The 21,042-nt window shown below is 48.4% G+C and overlaps 1 protein-coding gene across 3 annotated transcripts in view; it reads left to right on the top strand.

The window, feature by feature from the left end:
• Positions 1-3,066: 3,066 nt before the first annotated feature.
• SH2D3A (SH2 domain containing 3A) overlaps positions 3,067-21,042 on the top strand; it is a 35,309-nt gene continuing 17,333 nt past the window's right edge. The window contains exons 1-5 of one of the 3 annotated variants that reach the window (XM_081894215.1): positions 3,067-3,430; positions 10,565-10,722; positions 13,278-13,394; positions 14,874-15,289; positions 16,865-16,962. In XM_081894215.1, coding sequence (XP_081750341.1) covers positions 10,717-10,722; positions 13,278-13,394; positions 14,874-15,289; positions 16,865-16,962 — 637 coding nt within the window. In that variant the 5' untranslated portion in view covers positions 3,067-3,430; positions 10,565-10,716. Of the gene's footprint in view, positions 3,443-10,564; positions 10,723-13,277; positions 13,395-14,873; positions 15,290-16,864; positions 16,963-21,042 lie in introns of all 3 variants that reach the window. The other 2 variants (XM_081894216.1, XM_081894217.1) reach the window with 2 other exon arrangements.

Here is a 21,042-nt window from a genome sequence, read left to right as displayed (position 1 = left end):
TGAAGCCTTCAATACAGCAATGTATACCAGAGTTTAAGAAAAATATTCTAAGTATTCAGGCGAAGACATTCTCCAGGACTGAGTCATCAGAGCGAAGTATTCAAAACACAAGAGGATGCAATAGCTTGAAAGGGCAAGGTGGGAGTGAATCAGTATTTGTGATAGCACTGGCATATGTGAAAGTGGGCTGGGTTCAAGCAGAACCAGGACCAATAAGAACTACTGCTGTGTTTCTAGGTTCAAACACTAGGCATGAAGTGGCCAGTTTGAGCAGATCTCAGCTTTGAAGAGCTGGGGAATACTTCATATCCTTGTAAGGTGGGAAGCTGAGCTCTTGTTCTGGTCAATCTTTAATATTTACTTTTTCATCAGTTTGAGGAATATATTATTATACACAGCAGAGGTTTCCAACCTTTTTGAGTCCATGGCTCCCTTGACCAAGTCCATTCTTCCTGTGGCACCCCTGTGAGGTTCAGGAGCCCAGTTATGCCACCCATTACCTGCAGAGCTGGCAGCTTCTCACCCCTTTTCAAACACCCTCCCTTGGCAGCCTCCTCTCTCCTCTCCTTGAGAGTCCTCCGGGCAACCGCTTCTGGTCTCTGAGCTGCCCCTCCTGCCCCAAAGAGAGATGCCTCCTCACACTGCCCCACAGGCACCTGGGAAGAGGATGCCCCCAGCCTTAGTGGCCCAACGAAGACTGGCCAAAGGTGAACATGAGGCCAGCACGTTACCTGGGGAGGTAGCAGTGGGCAATGTTGGGCCTGCATGGCGGAAAGGCTCCTTTTCAACACTGGGCACTCAGCTCCCAGGCAGGGTTCACAAGAGCAGTGCAGCACCTTTCTGCCTGGCCTCCCACTTGTCTGTCCATTCCCGACAGCAAGGGCTGGTGGACTGGCTGGGCTCCCTCGCCCGCTTGCTTACTCCGAGACCACCTCAGCTCCTGGCAACCAGCACCCCCTGGCCAGCCCCAGAGGCACCATTCGCCTAGGGAGCTTGTAGCCAGGGCTGCTACAACAAACAGCTGTGCAAACCTTTGGGAGGCCGAGATGGGAGAGGGCATCAGAGGAGGAAGGGAAGGAAAGAGGGACAAAGGCCAGTGTTACCCACGGCACCCCTGACCATCATTCAAGGCACCCCAGGCCTTAGAACTGGGGTTTTCAACCAGTGTGCCGTGACCAGGGGCGTCTTGCCCATAGAGGCAAGTGGTGCGGGGCACCAGGGTGCCAAGTTCTGGAGGGTGCCAGGGAAGAGGCGGAGGCTGCTCTCGCCCGCTTCCGCCATGCTGCACCAAAACAGTGCCACACCCAGAGCCTCTGCCTGCCGTGGCCACAGATACGCTTAAGACAGCCCTGGCCATGACACCCTGGGGTGCCTTGAATGGTGGTCTGTCTCAGTGGCAAGTGCTTCTTATAGATAGTCATGGTGGGGGAATCACAGCAGTTTCACCCTGGAAACTAGCTATTAGTATTGGATATAAACTATAAGCAATTGTGTGTGGTTTTTTAATTTAAAAAAAAACCTTTTAATTCTGTGATCTGAAACATACTTGCTAGGGAGTAAGGCCCCAGGAAGTTCTTAGGCTGCAATTCTCTACACAGTGACCTGGGGGTAAGTCCCATTGAATCCAGTAGTCTGAGAAGTCTGCATAGACATGTATAGGATTGCAGTTAGGCTGCAATCCTATGCAGCAGCACCCCCCAGCCTGGTATCCTCCAGAGGTATATTCTAAAACACCTGGAAGGCATCAGATTGGGCATAGCTGCTATTCAGTATGAACACTTACCTGGGAATAAGACCCATTGCATTTGTATTTATTTTATTCTCCTTGGTTTCCAGACCCTTGGTATCTTGGTAGCCCTCCTCTGCACACGTTCCAGCTTGTCCGCATCCTTCCTAAATTCAGTGGCGTAGCGTGGGTTGTCAGCACCCAGGGCAAGGCAAGTAATTTGCGCCCCCTAACCCGTGGATTTGCGCCCCCTAACCCTAACCCCCAGATGTTGTGCCCGGTGCGGCTGGCCCCCCCTGCAACCCCCACGCTACGCCACTGTCTAAATTCAGATCGAGGGAGGTAATAGTACCACTCTCTTCTGCCTTGGTCAGACCACACCTGAAATACTGTGTCCATTTCTGGGCACCACAATTTAGGAAGGATGCTGACAAATACAGGTATGTGAAGCATAGGAGACTACTCTTAGGGGCAGTGCCAGATTTACGTACTGTATAAGCTAAACAAACTATAGCTTAGGGCCCCACTCCCTTGGGCCCCCCCCAAAAAATTGTAAAGAAAAAAAAACTGGACATACATTTCCAAAATATAGGATAAAAGACGAATAAAATAAAACCTACAATTATTATTTCATGTTATAGCAAGTTTCTAGAAACTAGATTATGAGTCTTTGTAAATTGTGTTTCCAAAGGAACTTTTGTTATTGCCAATGTGTTTGCATTGTTAAGTATGTTATGACTAAAAAATCATTTTAAGTTAGAGCTTCATAATTATTTCACTATTAATATATTTCTTAATTGCATTTCACTATTAATATACTTCTTAATTGTATTTCAGTTCAACAATTACTTGGATAAAATACATATTTTGTTAGGTGCAAATGGCTTTAGATACCTATTAGGTCCATAAATTACCATATAGCATATATTCAACACAAAAAACAGCGACAATTTGTTGCTGACAAAGGAGAGCTGGACATATAAAGGGCCCCATTGCCTTCAGTAGCTTAGGGCCTCATCAAACCTCAATCCGGCCCTGCCTAGGGGCTGAGGTCCCTTCGGGTGCGGGTCCCCCCCAAAAAAGTTGATTGGCATTGCCATCCCAATAGTGCGCGCGCGCTGCGTCTTGCGATCGATTATGCAGGGCGGGGTTTACCCGCCCCCCCGGCACTATTTTACTCAAGTTCATTCCATAATTGTGAAGCATAACTAGGAGGTGCCCCCCCCCCGGCGGAGGGACATTCCCGGCCCTCTCCCGCGGCTTCCTCTTGCGCCCAGAAGCGCAGCGCAAACTGCGCGCGCCGGGGAGTCGCCAGCGGGTTTGCCGCTTCGGACGGGCCCGGCGAGGTCTGGAGGAGAGCCGCCGCCCGGGTTCAGCAGGTGGCGAGGTCGGAAGGCGAGGCGCGCCCGGGGAAGCCCCTCCCCGGCTGCAGGTAGCCGCGGGGAGGAGGCAGCAGGCGCGGCTCGACGGCGGGCAGGAACCACGAGCGCGGCGCCCGGGCCTCGCGTGGAGGCGCTGCGCGGTCGCTTCCAAGAGAGCCGTCGCCCAGCGGGCGGGAATCGGGAAGCCGCCGCCGGGCTCCCTCGGGGCGGGGAGTTCCGCGGTCCCCACCTTTGAAAAGGTGGGGCTTGCCTGGGAGCCACGCTCCTTCGGGGGCGCCTGACTCCTCCTCGCCGCCGGCCTCACCCACCCGAAGGAGGAAAGGTACGTCTCTGGGTTTCTTTCTGTTTAGTGAAGGGTCGGAGGATTAGGCTTCTGGGCCGCCTGTCCTTTTCCAGGCGCGGAAAACGGAGCTGGCTCTCTGCTACCATAGATGGGCTTCGGCGGAGCTGCGCGCGGCCGCGTTTCCTTTCCCACCGAGCGCGCCGTTTCCTGGTCTCTGGACTTGGGAGGGGAACTTCGCGTTGCTCATTTTTCGCAGCCGTGCAGTGTCGGATTTACGTATAAGCTAAACAAGCTATAGCTTAGGGCCCCCCCAAAAATTAAAGAAAAAAAACCCTGGGTGTACATTTTCAAAATATAAGATAAACACAAATAAAATAAAACCTACATACAGCAACAGTGTTTTAATATACTTCCTAATTGTATTTCAGTTCAACAATTACTTTGATAAAATACATATTTTGTTATGTGCAGATGCCTTTAGATACCTATTGGGTCCATGAATTACCATATAGCATATATTCAGCACAAACAAAGCGACAATTTGTTGTAGACAAAGGAGAGCTGGACATATAAAGGGCCCCATTACCTACAGTAGCTGAGGGCCTCATCAAACCTAAATCCGGCCCTGCCGCCGTGGGGTTTCCGTGTGCCAAATTCCAGCTTTAGTTTTTGGTCAGAGTTGTGGAGCGGTATCCTTACCTGGCATTGCAAGGTGTTTGTGTGTGTATGTGTTTTCCTCTGTCCCGTCCCCCCCACAACACAACACCAAGTTGAACGCCACATACAAAGTGATCACCACCCAAGAGCTGCACAACTTTTGCAGGTTGAAGGGAATTGGACAACATTCAGAAACTGCTAGTAATGATATGGCCCCGAGTTCGCCCCATGGCATAGTTGAGTAGAGTGCATTTTAAATTGGCATTCCACTTGCTCAGTAACAAACGCTGAGCTCAAAAGTGGCACACAGGGATCTGAGAATTGTAAAGCTGGAAGAACACTGCAAACACTGTAATATCATACACAATAGGTGAAGGTAAAAGGTAATGGAGCCCTGGATGGTTAAGCCTAGTCAAAAGTGACTATGGGGTTTGTGGTACTCATCTCACTTTCAGGCCGAGGGAGCTGGCGTTTATCTGCAGATAGTTTTCCGGGTCACGTGGCCAGCATGGCTAAACTGCTTCTGGCACAGCGGAACACCGTGATGGCAGCCAGAGCACACGGAAATGCCATTTACCTTCCCGCCGCAGTGGTACCTATTTATCTACTTGCACTGGCGGGCTTTCAAACTGCTAGGTTGGCAGGAGCTGGGACAGGGCAACAGGAGCTCTCTCCATCGCGGGGATTCAAACCAGCGGTCTTCCAATCGGCAAGCCCAAGAGGCTCAGTGGTTTAGACTACAGTGCCACCCGCATATGTAAAGCAAACAACAACATCCCATTCATCAACACAATCCATACAATTCACTAAAGTCATCGTAACTCATAGTATTGCCAGGATACTTCCTAATCACATGGAACCTTCCCCATAACTACAAAAAATGAACTGGCTGTTGGCTATCAAATGCATTCACTGTACATGAATTATAGACACTTACAAGGACCTAGAGATGTAAAAAAAACATTTCGGAAGGCGTGGTCAAGTTCATTGAATTGGTGGTGGTTGGCCAGCTTCCACTGGCGGTTCCCTCACTGTGAGAAGTGAGGTTACAGGGAACTAGGCAGAGGGCCTTCTTGGTAGTGGCACCCGCCCTGTGGAACGCCCTCCCACCAGTTGTCAAGGAAATAAACAACTATCTGACTTTCAGAAGACATCTGAAGGCAGCCCTGTATCGGGAAGTTTTTAATGTTTGATGTTTTATCGTGTTTTTAATGTTCTGTTGGGAGCCACCCAAAGTGGCTGGGGAAACACAACCAAATGGGCAGGGTATAACTAAATTATCATGATGAAATAATAATCGAGTAAGTGCCTCTGAGCATGTGTGAAACGCCTTTCCCTCATTTGCAAGAAATCCCAACCAGCTGGGTCTGGGACCCAAGGCCTTTCCAGGTCTGAGAGTGATTTGCAGACAGACTCTTAGTCTTTGGTGACTCCTTCCCTTCTAGGAATCAAGGGCATGACTCTGGTCTGACTGGAGTGGCTCTCAGTTTTTAAGAGGAAGCTAAAGCTGAACAAGATCCTCATCCTCCTGGAAAAAAGTGACAAGTGAGGTGCCGCAGGGTTCTGTCCTGGGCCCATGGTTGGTCATTGTCTTTATGGATGACTTGGAGGAGGGTGATCAAAATGTTCAAGGGTGTGGAAACCAAGCCTTATGAGGAACAGTTGAGGAAGTTAGATATGTTTAGCCTGAAGAAGATGAGACTGAGAGGAGATATGACAGCCAGCTTCAAATATCTAGAGGGAAGAAGAGTGAACAAGCTTGTTTTCTCCTGCCCTGGAGGGTAGGAGACAAACTAATGGCCTCAAGTTACAAGAAAGGAGATTCTGTCTAAACATCAGGAAGAACTTTCTGACGGAAAGAGCTGTTCAACAGTGGAACAGACTAATCCGGGAGTCGGGAAGTTGTGGACTCCCCTTCCTTGGATGGCCATTTTCATGAATGCTTGAGTTGAGCTTTCTGCATTTCAGGGGGTTGGACTAGATGTCCCTCGGAGTCCCTTTCAACTCTGCAGTTCTATGATTCCAAGGAAGAATATTTGTGGCCAGTGGGTAAAGGTAAAGGGACCCCTGACCATTAGGTCCAGTCGTGGCTGACTCTGGGGTTGTGGCGCTCATCTCGCTTTATTGGCTGAGGGAGCCAGCGTACAGCTCCCGGGTCATGTGCATAGCTGTCAACTTACAGATTTGAAAATAAGGGACCAGCAGCCTTGAAAATAAGGGACCAGCAGCCAAAATAAGGGACCTGCAGCCTCACCTGTTCCAGGCACTCCAGTCTTCCTGTCCTCCTGCAGTCTGGTCAAACTCATGCTGGTAGCTTCGAGAACACTGTCCAACCAACTTTGTAACCAGAGGTTCAACTGAATAGAATCTGAATCACATGCACCACAAGGCCTATGCAGCCTCAACTTAAGGTGGTTCCCCGGCCTGGCTTTGCACTGCAAAGTTTGCAGCAGCACGTGCAACAAAATGGCGTCCAGCATTCAAAACCCACCTCAGCTTGCATTAACAAGCTCCACCCCCCACTTGTTCTTAGACTTCTTATTGGGTGAGCAACACAGCCAAGCAACACAGCCAAGCAACACAGCTGGCAGGGAGGGAGGGAGAGGAGCTGCTTCCTTTGAAATTTAAGGGACATCATTTAAGGGACATCTATCAATAAGGGACAGCAGCGGGACATGGCGCTGGAATAAGGGACTGTCCCTTCAAATAAGGGACACTTGACAGCTATGCATGTGGCCAGCATGACTAAGCTGCTTCTGGCGAACCAGAGCAGTGCATGGAAACGCCGTTTACCTTCTCGCCGGAGTGGTACCTATTTATCTACTTGCACTTTGATGTGCTTTTGAACTGCTAGGTTGGCAGGAGCAGGAACCGAGCAACAGGAGCTCACCCCGTCGTGGGGATTTGAACCACCGACCTTCTGATCGGCAAGCCCTAGGCTCTGTGGTTTAACCCACAGCGCCACCCGTGTTAATTCATATCAGTGAAGTGGCACAGTTTGTGTTGGGAACCTTATTCAGCTAGCCGCAATCAGGGCCGTGACCGCAATGAACCGTAGAACGACTGAGATAATAAATAACGAAATTGGGGAAGTGCCTTCTCTTTCGTGCTTCTGCCTTGTCAAGAAGAAGAAATGACTCATGGTGCTCTTAAGACGATGACACCCCAAACCCTCCTGTTACGAGGTGCGGGAACTTAGAATCATAGAATCCCAAGCTTTTTCAGGCCACCCCCCCTTGCTTCCAAAAACTCATCTGCACGCAGTGCTCCTTAACATATAAAAACAATATTTCAGAATGAAAGTTTTCACAGCCCACTAAGGAAGGTAATAACGCAGTAAAATTCAAAACAGTGACAATCAGTTGCACATTTATTCAAAATTCAATTTAAACTACTTAGTTTGATTAATTCAGCAATGTTAATGAACTGGATCCAGTAGTGCCAGCTTTTCAGAGGCTGATGGGCAATGACACCTCCAGGGCCCCCTGCCTCTTACTTCCCTCTTTGCCCCCCCCCCGGAACACCCCCTCTCCACTTTGGGAACCACTGTTTTCGCCTATGCAAGGCCCTCTAGTTGAGGTGGCTGTGGTTTGGAGGTATAATTAGCTATTTGCTATTTGTGGTCAGGCCCCTGCCTTAAAAGGATTCTCATTTAAATGCGACACTGGGAGGATAGAAGGGAAAGGAAACCGGGGAAGAATATGCAGTTACATAGGCTTTGTCAATCGGAAGAGCAGAGTAAAATGCTTTAAATTAATAAATGTGACATTAGGGGGCTGTGCCAAAGGCTTCACAGAGAAATTGTGCTTTGCGGAGGGATTAGAAAGAAGGAAGAGAGGTGGACTTGTTGTGTAGGTGTTCTGGGAGGTAGTACCAGACATAGAGGGCAGCGTCTTTTGAGGCAGCAAGGGGACCTTGGACAGCTGAGAGTGGGCAAGCAAAGGTCAGGGATGCATCTGGACATTTCATTGATTCATTCATTCATTCAGAAGGGCTCCCAGAGGAACTTACAGATCAGGTGTTTTTTTTTAAATCACACACACACACACACACACACACACACACACAACAGAGCACCTGAGGTTATAGGAAGGATGTCTCTCTTTTCCTTGACTTCCGGATAGATTCTTTTTGAACCAAACGCCTTTGGAATCAATGGTCAAGCCCTGGTGAGAAATGGCCACCCTCCCCATGGAATTAAAGAATCGCAGGTGGCGCTGCGGGTTAAACCACAGAGCCTAGGACCTGCGGATCAGAAGGTTGGTGGTTCGAATCCCCGCGACAGGGTGAGCTCCCGTTCCTCGGTCGCTGCTCCTGTCAACCTAGCAGTTCGAAAGCACGTCATAGTGCAAGTAGATAAATTGGTACCGCTGCAGCGGGAAGGTTAATGGCATTTCCGTGCGCTGCTCTGGTTCGCCAGAAGCAGCTTAGTCATGCTGGCCACATGACTCAGAAGCTGTACGCTGTCTCCCTCGGCCAGTAAAGCGAGATGAACGCCGCAACCCCAGAGTCGTCCGCGACTGGACCTAATGGTCAGGGGTACCTTTACCCTTAAGAGTTGGAAGGGATCCCAAGGGTCATTTAGTCCAACCCCCTGCCTGCAATGCAGGGATCAAACTACAGGGTTGGCTTGGTATGGCTGGATCTCCCTCTGGGGGTCCGTGTGAAGCTGTAAGCACTGCTGTGGCTATTTTTAGTGTCTGGTGATCTGGGGTGCTGCTCTGGGGCACTCAGTAAAAGGTAACGGGGCCCCTGACCACTGGGTCCAGTCGTGGCCAACTCTGGGGTTGCGGCGCTCATCTCACTTTATTGGCCGAGGGAGCCGTCATACAGCTTCTTGATCGTGTGGCCAGCATGACTAAGCCGCTTCTGGAGAACCAGAGCAGCGCACGGAAGAGCCGTTTACCTTCCTGCCAGAGCGGTACCTATTTATCTACTTGCACTTTGACGTGCTTTCAAACTACTAAGTTGGCAGGAGCAGGGACTGAGCAACTGGAGCTCACCCCGTCATGGGGATTCGAACCACCGACCTTCTGATCGGCAAGTTCTAGGCTTTGTGGTTTAACCCACAGCGCCACCCGCGTCCCGGGGCACTCAGTAACCTGCTCTTTTGAAGACACTGAAAATTTTAGTTGGGGGGGGGTGTTGGTGAGAGAGAGAGAGTTAGGGAGTTCTGGGTGTATTCAAACAGGTTCTGTTGTGGTTCTGTATCAGCTGTGCCTGATGTGGAAATCTACAGGATGGTAGATTTTAAGTGCTCTCCAGGAAAAAGCACACCTGGCCTGACACTGTCTGCCTGCCTGTCTGTCTGCCTGTCTGTCTGTGCCTCTGGCCATTCTCCCTAAGTCAAGCTGCTTTTGCAAGGATTTCCAAAGCTGTTGCTTGTGTGGGTCCTGTGCTGGGAACAATGCGCGAAAAGCGAGCACTTCCTCTCTATTGTGTGGCTCACCCTGGCCTCTCTCTGTGTTGATTCTGACCAGCTGGCGGAGCTGACTGTTGTGCCTATTAGCTTGGCAGTGGCAAAGTTGGCTGTGCATGTGCACATGGCGGTGTGTGTACGTGTGAGGAGGGGGTCGTGATTTGGGATTCCTTTACTCACATCTATCTGTTAGTGACAGACCCCAGGATAACTTTATTCTGAGATTGGGGCAAGGTAGGCAAGCTAGATGCACCATTCCCCCTTCCCCATCTAGTGTCTTTTTTTTTTTTTTTTGGTTTGTAAGGCAGCTTCCCTCCCTTCAGGGCCATTTAATTCAGTTGTTCTCTCTCTAGCATTCCAGGTTGATGCCTCAGGCTTGCTTGTGAGTTTATTTTGGCTGGAGCCATTCTTGCTGAATCAAATTAGACGGAAAGAGTCGATTCTGCCACCTTCACTATGTCTGTTGAAGCAAAAAAACCATTCCCATTATCTGCTGCAAGCTCTGAAGATTTTCTGTTCTTTATCACTTGTTCTGCATTTCTTAATTGCTCTATTACTTTTAATTATCATTAACTAATAATTCTCTTCATAGTCTTCCTTGCAATATTTCACATAGTCCTCCATACAGAACTTCTTGCAGTCCTATTAGCGTAATGTGTTTATTACAATTGCTTTTCAGATAGTTCAAATATTTACTCCAGTCTTCTAAGAATCTCTGGTCCCGCAGAGTTTCGAATCCTTCCTGTTAATTTATCTAATTCTGCATAGTCCATTAATTTCATTTGCCTTTCTTCTTTTGTTGGTAATTCTTCTTGCTTCCATTTTCTTCATTCTCTTTACGCCACCAACTGAAGTCTTCATTGCATGAGGTGAAATTGTACCGATCCTCTGGAATTTCTTTTTTTATTATTATCATCTTTTAAGCCAGTGTATTAATCTCTTTCTCTCCCCCCCCTGAGGTGGATGAGTTCAGAGGGGACTTCTGGTTGTATGTGACACATTTGTGACATCGGTTTCCTCCCCCTCAGTGAGTTTGTAACCTCAGTCTTGTCATCACCTTTCCTGCCCCTTTAAAAGGAAGTGTTTTTTTTATTCAGGCTGTAGAGTCAGTGGCAGGCAGGCTGGAAGGCAGTTCAGAATGGGGAACCGGACAGAAGTCATTTTCCCTGCGAATTGTCAATGTTTCTGGAGGAGATAAGAGACACATCTACCACTGGAGAAGTTGTTTCCTCAACAAGTCATTTATTAGATGATGGTATGTTACACCTTCTACTTATTTATTTCCTTTTTAAATGTATAACGGTCTTCTTTTCCCCAAGAAAAATTCAGGGAAAGTGTTTGGGTGGTACCTTTCAGTGTGAGTTCAGCTCCCTTTCTGCTTGAAAATGTGGGACTCAAAACTGTTCGGCTATGGGCTTCTGTATCTGAATAGGGAGAATAGAGCATGGGTAGGCAACCCTAAGGCCTAGGGGCCGGATCCGGCCCAATCGCCTTCTAAATCTGGCCCGCAGATGGTCCGGGAATCAGCGTGTTTTTACATGAGTAGAATGTGTCCTTTTATTTAAAATGCATCTCTGGGTTATTTGTGGAACATAGGAATTCATTCATTCCCCCCCCCCCCAATATAGTCTGGCCCCCCGTAAGGTCTGAGGGACAGTGGACCGGCCCCCTGCTGAAAAAGTTTGCTGACCCCTGTTTTAATGTGTTGAAAATGGCTTTGAGATTTTTTCCCCTTTAAAATATAAAGCATAAATAAAATTAATAATAACAACAACAATAAGTTCCATTGTAAAAAACACAAAAAACCTGCCTAGAGATTCTGTTGTGGCAATCATAACCCAGGTTTAAGAGGTGCCATTTGACGATTAGCTTATATACCTGAGTTTCCAACACTGGTCAAGGGTGGGGAAGAGGCTGTCAGTGCCTGCAAATCCCAGTGCTTTACTTCCAAGTAAGAGAGAATGCAGATACAACGAAGCCCATTTAATTGGGTTTGAGGGTGGGGCAGCACCTCCCCCCCCCCCCACTGTTGCATTCTTGGAAGCAGAAACACTCTAATCGAGCTTCTAATTCAGGGGGTACAATGGGGGCACCCAGCTAGAATGTTGCTCGGAGTGGAAATGTTTAGGAGACTTTGGAAAATGCACTTTCTGGCTGGGTTGGCAACTCTTTTTTCCCCGGTCAGAACGGAACGGTCTTTCAGATTCCTATGAACAATGGGGCTACTGATCATGGCCGTGCAGCCTTAAGATTGAGAGGTGATTTTAGTTGGAAAATGTTGACCAGCTTGTTGGGCAAGGGATTCATGTCATGCCTTTTTGGCTTCCGTTTCTTCACCTGCACTGAGCCTGCTTCTGAAGACAGCGCTGCTTTTATTTTCCAACACTCCTTTCTTGTTAATGGTTAATTCCATCCCTAGGCAAACAACTCCAGAAGGAGAAAGTGCTTGTTTCTTTCTGGTAGGTTGTCATGGCTCCAGGCTGCTGCTGGCTGTTATCTCTCCCCCCCCCCACCTGCTCAGCAGGGCCAACCCAATAAGTTTACCTGTCCCAAGCAGGTACCCTGTGAAATGGAGGGGTTAGGAGAGCATCTCTTTTACTTCTTGCAACATTGCAGAGCATGTTGGCATCACAACTATGAATAGGAATTTTGAGGTCTTAGATATGTGTTAAAATGTTCATAAAGTGTACCAACCAAGCACGTACATAGATCACCTGAAGCCATTTTGATTCCTAAACTGAGCAAATGTTTTCTCTGCAAGGTCAAAGTGGAAAAGCCTCCCCATTGTCTTTTCCTTCACAAATCCTGTCTTAAGGGTATGTCTGTGTTTGAATAGGGTGTGAGCCTGTGACCTGGCCCAGGAACTAAGTATTTATCATTACAAAAGACTGGCCAGGCTCCCCAGGCAATCCAATCAAGTAACCTGCCAGACAGGAGATAAACAACACAGGCGAAAAACAACATTCAAATTTCTGTTTTAAGACCGCCTTTTCTGTGATGTATGTATGATGTTTCTGGGGGTGGTCTTGATATACGGGGTGGCAATTTCAAAAGTTTTTATAAGGCCTTGCATGCCATTTTTCTGGGTTCCTCCTCCTTTCTCCTGCGGGTGAGGGGAGCACCCTGTTGCAACAGATCAGTAAAGATCATGCTTACTAGCTGCTTTGCTTCTCAATATTCTCTGGTTGGCCTCTGTTATTCTCTCCTACCAATAGGGAACCTATGTAAGGACTCTATATGGGCTCTTGGATACCCCATAAGGGAAAAGGGCAATTTTTGTTTACAACAGTCCACTGTCTTCTGTAATGCTTTCCCCCCATTTATATCCCACAAGAGTTCAAGATGGTGCAGCTGATTCTCCCCCTCATTTAATCCCCACATCAACCCTGTGAGGTAGGCTCGACAGAGACTTAAGAGAGTTACTGGCCCAAGGCCACTCACTAAGCTCCAAGGCTGAGTGGATCTGCCAGTCCTAGTTTGGGCATTTGAACCAATATGCCCTGCTGGAATCTACTTATGCAGGCAACTCTCAACTTTAGGCAGGGGTTGGCGTTCAAGGGTGGTGAGATTGCCAAAGTCTTTATTACCCGCTTTTGACCCCCTTTTAAATATTTTTTTGCCAAGCATGTGAAGCTGAATGCGCACAAGTTTTAAATGAACGTAAGCTACGAGTTACCTGGACTAACATTGCAGACTGTTTACGTTGTACTCTACATCAATATTTTCTTATATGCAGCTTAGCAGCTGTTTTATGTCTTGTGCCCCTTGCCTGGTTAACGCCTTCTCCTTCTTTCTTGCTCCACAACTGAGCAGAAGAATATGGAACTGGCTGGTGAGAAACTGAGGAAGGAGCTGGAAGAGGAGTTGAAACTGGACCCCGAGCAACTCCGCAGCCACGCCTGGTACCACGGCTGTCTGCCACGCCAGGTAATAGCCCACAGATACTGTGGCGGTGAGCAGGAGGAGAACTTAACGATGCTTTCCTGGGACTGTCTCTTAACTCTTGGAAAGTATAGAAATCTGCCGGTAGTGCCCCAAACTGTTCTGAATGGCAAAGCTCTGCTTCTCCCGATGTATTCGTGATTACTTGTGCCATTTCTCTCCTGTCCATCAATTAAGTCCTCTGCATGGTTCACAGCTGAACGAAACAATAAAATGCAGTAGAAAATGTAGTGGAATTCAGCACGATGGTAGTACTTGTAATGCCTGTCTGGCTCAACGCAAAGCCCTTTACAAAGCTATCTTAATCCTCTTTGCCTCTTTCGGAAGTTTGGACAAAGAGGAGGAGCTGTTTCAGCACAGAGAGCAGGAACAGTGGTGGTGAAATCATAGATGAAGTTGGTTCTGTGCCTCCAAAGTGTGCGGAAGCTGAAAATGCCATGTCCTCTCAAAGTGGGGGGGGGGCGGAGTAGATCATAGAATTGTAGAGTTAGAAGGGACCCAAACAGCCACCTAGTACAATGCCCTATAAAATCTCTTCCCACTGTGGATTCCCTATGGCAGAGGTTTTCAATCTTTGGCAGCCTCTCTCCCTCTTTCAGACACCCTCCCTTGTGGAGGGTTCCTCCAGCCTCCTCTCCTCTCCACTCTCCTTTCCTTAGGAGTCCTCTGGGCAGCAACTGCTGCCGCCCCTGGTTTCTGAGCTGCCCCCTGACCAGCTCCAGAGGCACCATCCACCTGTGGAGCTTGTAGCCAGGGCTGCTGCAACAAACAGCTGTGCAAGCCTTTGGGAGGCAGAGACATGCAAGAGGGCATCAGAGGAGGGAGGGAAAGAAAGAGGGACAGAGGCCAGTGTTGCCCATGGCACCCCTGACCATCATTCAAGGCAGCTCAGGGTGCCACGGCACGCTGGTTGAAAACCACTGCCCTATGGAGTTATTGCGTTCAGTAGCTACAAGGTTCTCTCCTTTAATAGTTGTCCGGAAGGGAATAGCTTTGATGGGTGCATATTGTATCTGGCCCAGAAGGGAAACTGATGTAGCTGTCAAAGGCATGAGTGTCCTATAGCGGATTTGGTCTCCTGCCAATGGACTTGCAGTACCTCTCCACACTGACTCCTTGGATCCTGCTAGACAAACCCTCCTTTCTTGCTACAGTGGTATCTCGGGTTACAGATGCTTCAGGTTACAGACGCCGCTAACCCAGAAATAGTACCTCAGGTTAAGAACTTTGCTTCAGGATGAGAACAGAAATCGTGCTCTGGCGGCATGGTGGCAGCGGGAGGCCCCTGTAGCTAAAGTGGTACCTCAGGTTAAGAACAGTTTCAGGTTGGACCTCCGGAACAAATTAAGTTCTTAACCCGAGGTACCACTGTACACTGTTTTTGCTCCCCCTGGCCACCTCCAACCACAAACCAAATTCCTCTCTCTCTTTCTCTCTCTCCCTCTTTTTCCTTTCTGGCCTTAGGAGGCAGAGTCACTGCTGCAGGACGACGGAGAGTTCCTCATTCGTGACTCACGGTCCAGCTCCGGCGACTACGTCCTGTCGTGCCGCTGGGGCGGCCGGGCCCTGCACTTCAAGATCATCCGTGTGGTGCTGCGCCCCCGGAAGGGCTATTCCCGCACCCTCTTCCAGTTTGAGCAGGAGCAGTTTGACAACGTGCCCGCCCTGGTGCGCTTCTACGTGGGCAACCAGAAGGCCATCTCGGATGCCTCGGGAGCCGTGGTGTCCCGGCCTGTCAACAGGAGCGTGCCCCTCCGCTGGCTGAAGGAGCGGTACAGTGACACTGGCCAACCCCCGGGGCTGGGCAGGGTGCCCCTTCGGCGCTTCAGCTTCCGTGGAGCCACAGATGTGGAGGACATGGGAGACGGGAGCTTGCTTCGGTGAGCAAACAATTGCTGTGGGAGCTTTGTCTTGGGGGAGGTTGTGATGGTGGGCATGGCATGGCTTTCTTGTGGTGCGCATCTAAGCCAGTGCCTAATGGGACTCCCAAATCCCATTCTCAGCCAGCATGGCCAATGGTTACGGGCAGGGCTTTCCCCTCCAGCTGGAACTCAATTCCAGCATCTCTCAGGTGAGTTCTGGCACCTCTCAAGTGGGCACCATTGCCATTCTAAGAGAACGAAGGAGTTGTTCATGGTGAGTTCCGGCACCTCTTTTTCTAGAAAAATAGTACTGGCTAGGGGTGAATGATAGGTGGTGTAGTTCAACAACATCTGGAGAGCCACAAGTTCCCGTGATTTAAGCAGGCCAACGTGGAGGAAGCACTACTTTTAGACCTACGTCTAAATAGCTGCGAGCAATTCCCTGGTCTCGTTCAGACGTAATGCCAAACCATAGTTCAGTGCTTCAGAGGGCCTTGGGCACGCGCACTCCCTCCTCCCCTCCCTCCTGTCCAAGTTTGAGATAAATGTGCCTTGTGTCGTGGCTCTTGAAGCCTTGTCAGTGTGATTTTGACGCCTCCCTTTCCATGGAGACGCAGGTTACAGCAACAGCCAAGGCGACATTTTTCCACCTTTGCCGCATCAAGCAGCATTTACCTTCCCCGCCCCGACCTGGCCACAGTGATCCAGGCAACGGTAATCTCCAGGCTTGACTACTGTAATTCGCTCTATGCGGGGCTGCCCTTGAAGCTGTCCCAGAAACTCCAGTGGGTGCAGAATGCTGCAGCGAGGCTCCTCATGGGGTCTCTGCCATGGGAGCATATTCACCCAGTGCTTTTCCAGCTGCACTGGCTCCCAGTGGAGTACAGCATCAGATTTAAGGTGCTGCTTTTGACCTTTAAAGCCCTTCACGGCCTAGGACCCTCGTACCTACAGGACCGCCTCTCCCGATATGCCCCACAGAGAGCCTCAAGGTCCATAAATAGCAGCACCCTAGAGGTCCCGCGCCCTAAGGAAGTCAGATTAGCCTCAACCAGAGCCAGGGCCTTTTCAACTCTGGCTCCTGCCTGGTGGAACGCTCTGCCTCATGAGACCAGGGCCCTGCAGGATCTGATTTCTTTCCACAGGGCCTATAAGACAGAGTTGTTCCGCCTGGCCTTTGGCTTGGAGTCAATTTGATTCCCTCCCCCTCTTTTTTCCTTTCTCCTCCTGTGATGAGGCTGCATTTTAATGTTTTAATGTTTCAATATTTTAATGTTGTATTTTAATTTTGTTTTTAAGTTGTATTCATTCAACTTATTTTTATTATTGCTTGTTAGCCGCCCTGAGCCCGGTCTTGGCTGGGGTGGGTGGGGTATAAATAATAATAATAATAATTATTATTATTATTATTATTATTATTATTATTATTATTATTATTATTATTATTTCCATTTGTATATGAGTCTTAAGCATTATCTGGCAGCTGGTCCACACATTCAAGTTGCTTTTCTGCAGGTTTTTGAAAGGTGGTGTTGGTGGGCTGGAATGGGTTGGTCAGCCAGTCATTTCCCTCTTATCTGTCCCCCACCCCAGGACAAAAGATCGAAGTGGAAGCGACCCCAGTAGTCTAGACCAGTTGGACCGGAAGCCATCCTTGCATGGTGCCCAGTCGGACAGCAATTTGCTGACAGGTGAGTGACGTGGAGATGATAGGCTAACGATCAGCAACTTAGCACAAGGCAGCTTCTGTTTGTAATGCTGGAGGTGGGTAAGCAATGATAAAAGTTCAGTGCAGTTATTACTAGACTTGAAAGAGGCAAGCTGTTAAGTTTTCATCAGCTTACTGGGATGTTTTTCACTGTCCAGTTGTTCTTGGGCTTGCTGATCAGAAGGTCGGTGGTTCGAATCCACTTGATAGGGTGAGCTCCTGTTGTTCTGTCCCAGCTCCTGACAACCTAGTAGTTCGAAAGCACACCAGTGCAAGTAGATAAATAGGTACTGCTGTGGCGGGAAGGTAAATGGCGTTTCTGTGCACTCTGGCTTCTGTCATGGTGTTCTGTTGTGCCGGAAGCGGTTTAGTCATGCTGGCCACACGACCTGGAAAGCTGTCTGTGGACAAACACCAGCTCCCTCAGCCTGAAGTGAGATGCACGCCATAACCCCGTAGTCACCTTTGACTGGACTTATCTGTCCAGGGGTCCTTAACCTCTTTATCTTTACCTTCTGTCATCCAGCTTGAAAATATACATGATATTTCACTTTTTATTTTTTCATGCGAAAGGAGAGATTTTTATTCTGTTCAAAAATCATGGAATTTACCAATGAAAAAACAACAACCCGAAAAGGTCCTACTTTAATGGGTTGAGAGCAGTAACAACAACAAAAAAAAATCCAAACCACACTTCAGAACCGGAGTAAATCATGGATTGTTTCTCCTAGGTTTCAAAATCTTGGGATTTTGAAAAACAGCCCTCCTTGAGCTGTTTGGCTTATTTATTTAGAAGAGGTATATGAAGACAGCAATTGTTGCTTTTGGAATGGGTGCCAATCGAGGACAGCTGGGTCACAGAATCATAGAATTTTAGAGTTGGAAGGCACCCCGGGGTCATCTAGTCCAACCCCCTGAAATGCAGAAATCTTTTGCTCAACAACCCTAAGATTAAGAGTCTCATGCTCTACTGACTGGGTAAAGCAGTGGGCATCGTTTCAGCTCTACGATAACCCAGATTTGGATATTTGAATATCAGCATTGTAATGGTTATATGGGTTGCTCGTGCGTAAGTTGCCGCCACTCCTGGCTAGGTAGCCTGGTTAAACCTTTCCTGGCTGGACAGCCCTTCACTTCGTGGCTGTTCAGTCGCTGGCAGAATCTGTCAGTGGGCGTTTCTTGAACTTCTTCCAGCAAAGAAGTTCTTTGACGCCAAGTCTACGCCTACTTTCCCTGCGCGGAAGTCTTCTGCGCAAGGAGGGCGTAGGCAGCGGAGGACCTGTGCTCTCCCTGCTGGTCTCCAGCGAAGAGTCCTGGAGCCCCCTCTTCGATTCCCCCATCCGCCCCCCTTTATCCCTGGTGTTACGCTGATTTCCTTCCCCAGCCGATGAGTTCCCTCTCTCCCTGCTTGGCCCTTCTCCGGCATCGCTTGGGAGCCCTGCCTCCACTTCTGGCTCCGATGTCAGTTCCCTGACAAGCATCATTGGCCAACGACTAATATGATGACCTGGGTTTGATGGGCATAATTTGAGAGTTGGAGCTTACTGCCTGTCAGGCTGCAGAGGAACCAACCCCCACAGCCGTTTGCCAGGATCCAGGTTGGATTTGATTTAAATCAAATCAATTTAAATCACTAGTCAGTAAGACTTCAAAATACATAGACAGATAATTATGAAATTATCGTGAGATTTAATAAGTTAACTGTTTATATTTGGACAACTTTTCTGCTGTACTTTATCGGAAGGAGAAAAACAACCATTTCCTTAATAACAATTTAAACAATTTATTTAACTAAAACACTAAAACTTATAGCATATGCATCCATGTTTGTTAATTGATGTGGTTAAACGGTTTGGTTTTTTTTAAAACAAACAAACAAACAAACAAACAAACTTCGACTGAGTTTTAGCACAGATGAAAAACTTAAACAAATCCTTATTTCCTAATGAATAACCTTTGGACCTTAATGTAACTTAAATAGAAAGCTATCTTTAGAAAGATTTTTCATCCAAAAGCGTTTTATTTTAAAAATACAATTTAAATTTTAAAAATCCATTTAAATAAAAAAATATCCTATTAAAAAAATATATATATATTGGGTTTTTTTATTAAAAAAACCATTGATTTTTATCCACCCTGCCAGGAACGGATAAGACATGAAAAAGTCCTTACCATCTACTTTTTATTCAATATTTACAGAGAAAGGCTTGGGAATGTAGCTTCTTGGAATAATGGCGTTGTCCCGGGTCAATCTCCACCCTCCTTCTCTCCCACTTCCTCATTCGTCAGCAGGTGGTGCTGAGGGCCCTTTGCTCTCCTACTTTTAAGGCTCGCCAGGTTCTGGGAGATGGCAGGTCTGGAACATAGCTGTCAACCGTCCCTTATTTGGCGGGAAACTCCCTTATCCCAGTGCCGTGTCCTGCTGCTGTCCCTTATTGATGATGTCCCTTAAATTTCCCGGGTTTCACGCTCGCCCGGCTTGGGAGGGAAGCAGCGGCTCGGGGTCCTCTGCCTTGAGAGAGAGAGCGTGCAGGAGCTGCTGTGTCTCTGTCTCTCCCTTTCCCCCCTCAGGGGCGCGTCGTGAGGAGATGGGTGGCGGCGGGTGGGCAGGCAGCCCCTCTCTTGCGAGACTTCCGCCGCACTGCCAGGGGAAGCCGGAGGTGGCAGCAGCGGTGGTGGCTGAGGAGGCGGCCTGAGGGAGGAGGAAGAGGAGAGGGGAGGGACGCAGAAGGGTGGTGCTTCAGCAGCTGCCGTGGTGCCGCAACCGCCTCATGCCGGGCTCGCAGGCAGCGTGGGTGAGTCTCTCTCTCTCTCCCTCCCTCCCTCTCTCTCTCTCGGGCGGGGAAGGGCCGATGGAACTCCTCGCGCCAGGACGACGGCAGCCCCAACGTGCTGCTTAGCATCCCCTCCAACCAGTGCAGCATCTTAATGTAGTGATTTCCCCCTCTGCATCCCGTTCATAACTCTATTTTTATAAATCATTTGTCCATCCATAGTTCAAATTTTTTACCACAAGTTTTCTGTCAATCCTACCAATGTATGTAACTCTTTAGCTTTTCAAATAAATTATAAACTTTCCCCATTCTTTATGAAAGAGGTCCTCTTCCTGGTTTCTAATTCTGCCTGTAAGCTTTGCCATCTCAATGTTGTTCATCAGTTTTGTCTGCCACTCTTCTTTGGTGGGAGTTGTAGACCCTTAGGATCATCTAGTCTAACCCCCTGCAAAACACAAGTCAGTCGCAGCAAAAGCAGCATGGCTCCATGAGTGCCGGATTTCTGTATAAGCTATGCCAAAATCCCTTATTTTGGCTGCTGATCCCTTATTTTCGAGGCTGCTGGTCCCTTATTTTCAAATCTGTAAGTTGACAGCTATGGTCTGGAATGCTTTCTAGTGATAACGTGTCAGCCAGCTGCTCCGTCTCTGCCTCATCCTCTCCCAACAACAACAATATTTATTACGGCCATAGGCCCATACAGGTAAAAACAACACATAAATAACAGCTTGTGCACATGGGGGGGAAAAAAAACAGTCGCTAAAACACCACAGTAACAATAAAATACTATAAAATGGAATGGCATACTACGCCTTAGTTAGTTTGTAGTGCTCCTTGGCGTCGCTTTTGGGTAAGGACAGCGACCAGGAACCTAGCCACATTCAGGGTCGTATGGGTATCCTTATCCTGCAAAATTTGAGCAAGGTGGAATTTTGGTGGGGTACCCTCTAGTTTCTGTATGATTGATCCCAACAGATTTACCCGTGGCACATTGAACAGGGGGCAAGTGAACATGATGTGCTGGAGCGACTCCGGCGTCTCCTTATCGCATTCACACGTGGCGGGGGCTTGTCCCTTTGAGAATCTATGTCTCAGGACGTTGGAGGGAAAAACGTTGAACCTCGCTTTGGTGAAGGCCAGTCTATGGGCAACAGTCGAAAGGGAGGAGAGGTATGATGGAACGCAGTAAGTTAAAGTGATACCAATGTTCTGGGGCGAACAAACACCTCCCCCCAGCATATAATTTCGCTGTAGATCGATGTCATCCAGTCTTTGGCGGATCAGTCTTT

Source organism: Podarcis melisellensis, assembly GCF_964234715.1.
Source record: "Podarcis melisellensis genome assembly, chromosome: 17".
Classification (NCBI taxonomy): Eukaryota; Metazoa; Chordata; class Lepidosauria; order Squamata; family Lacertidae; genus Podarcis; species Podarcis melisellensis.
The sequence above is the reverse complement of the archived record's forward strand: the minus strand, read 5'-3'. Positions and strand labels throughout refer to the sequence as shown.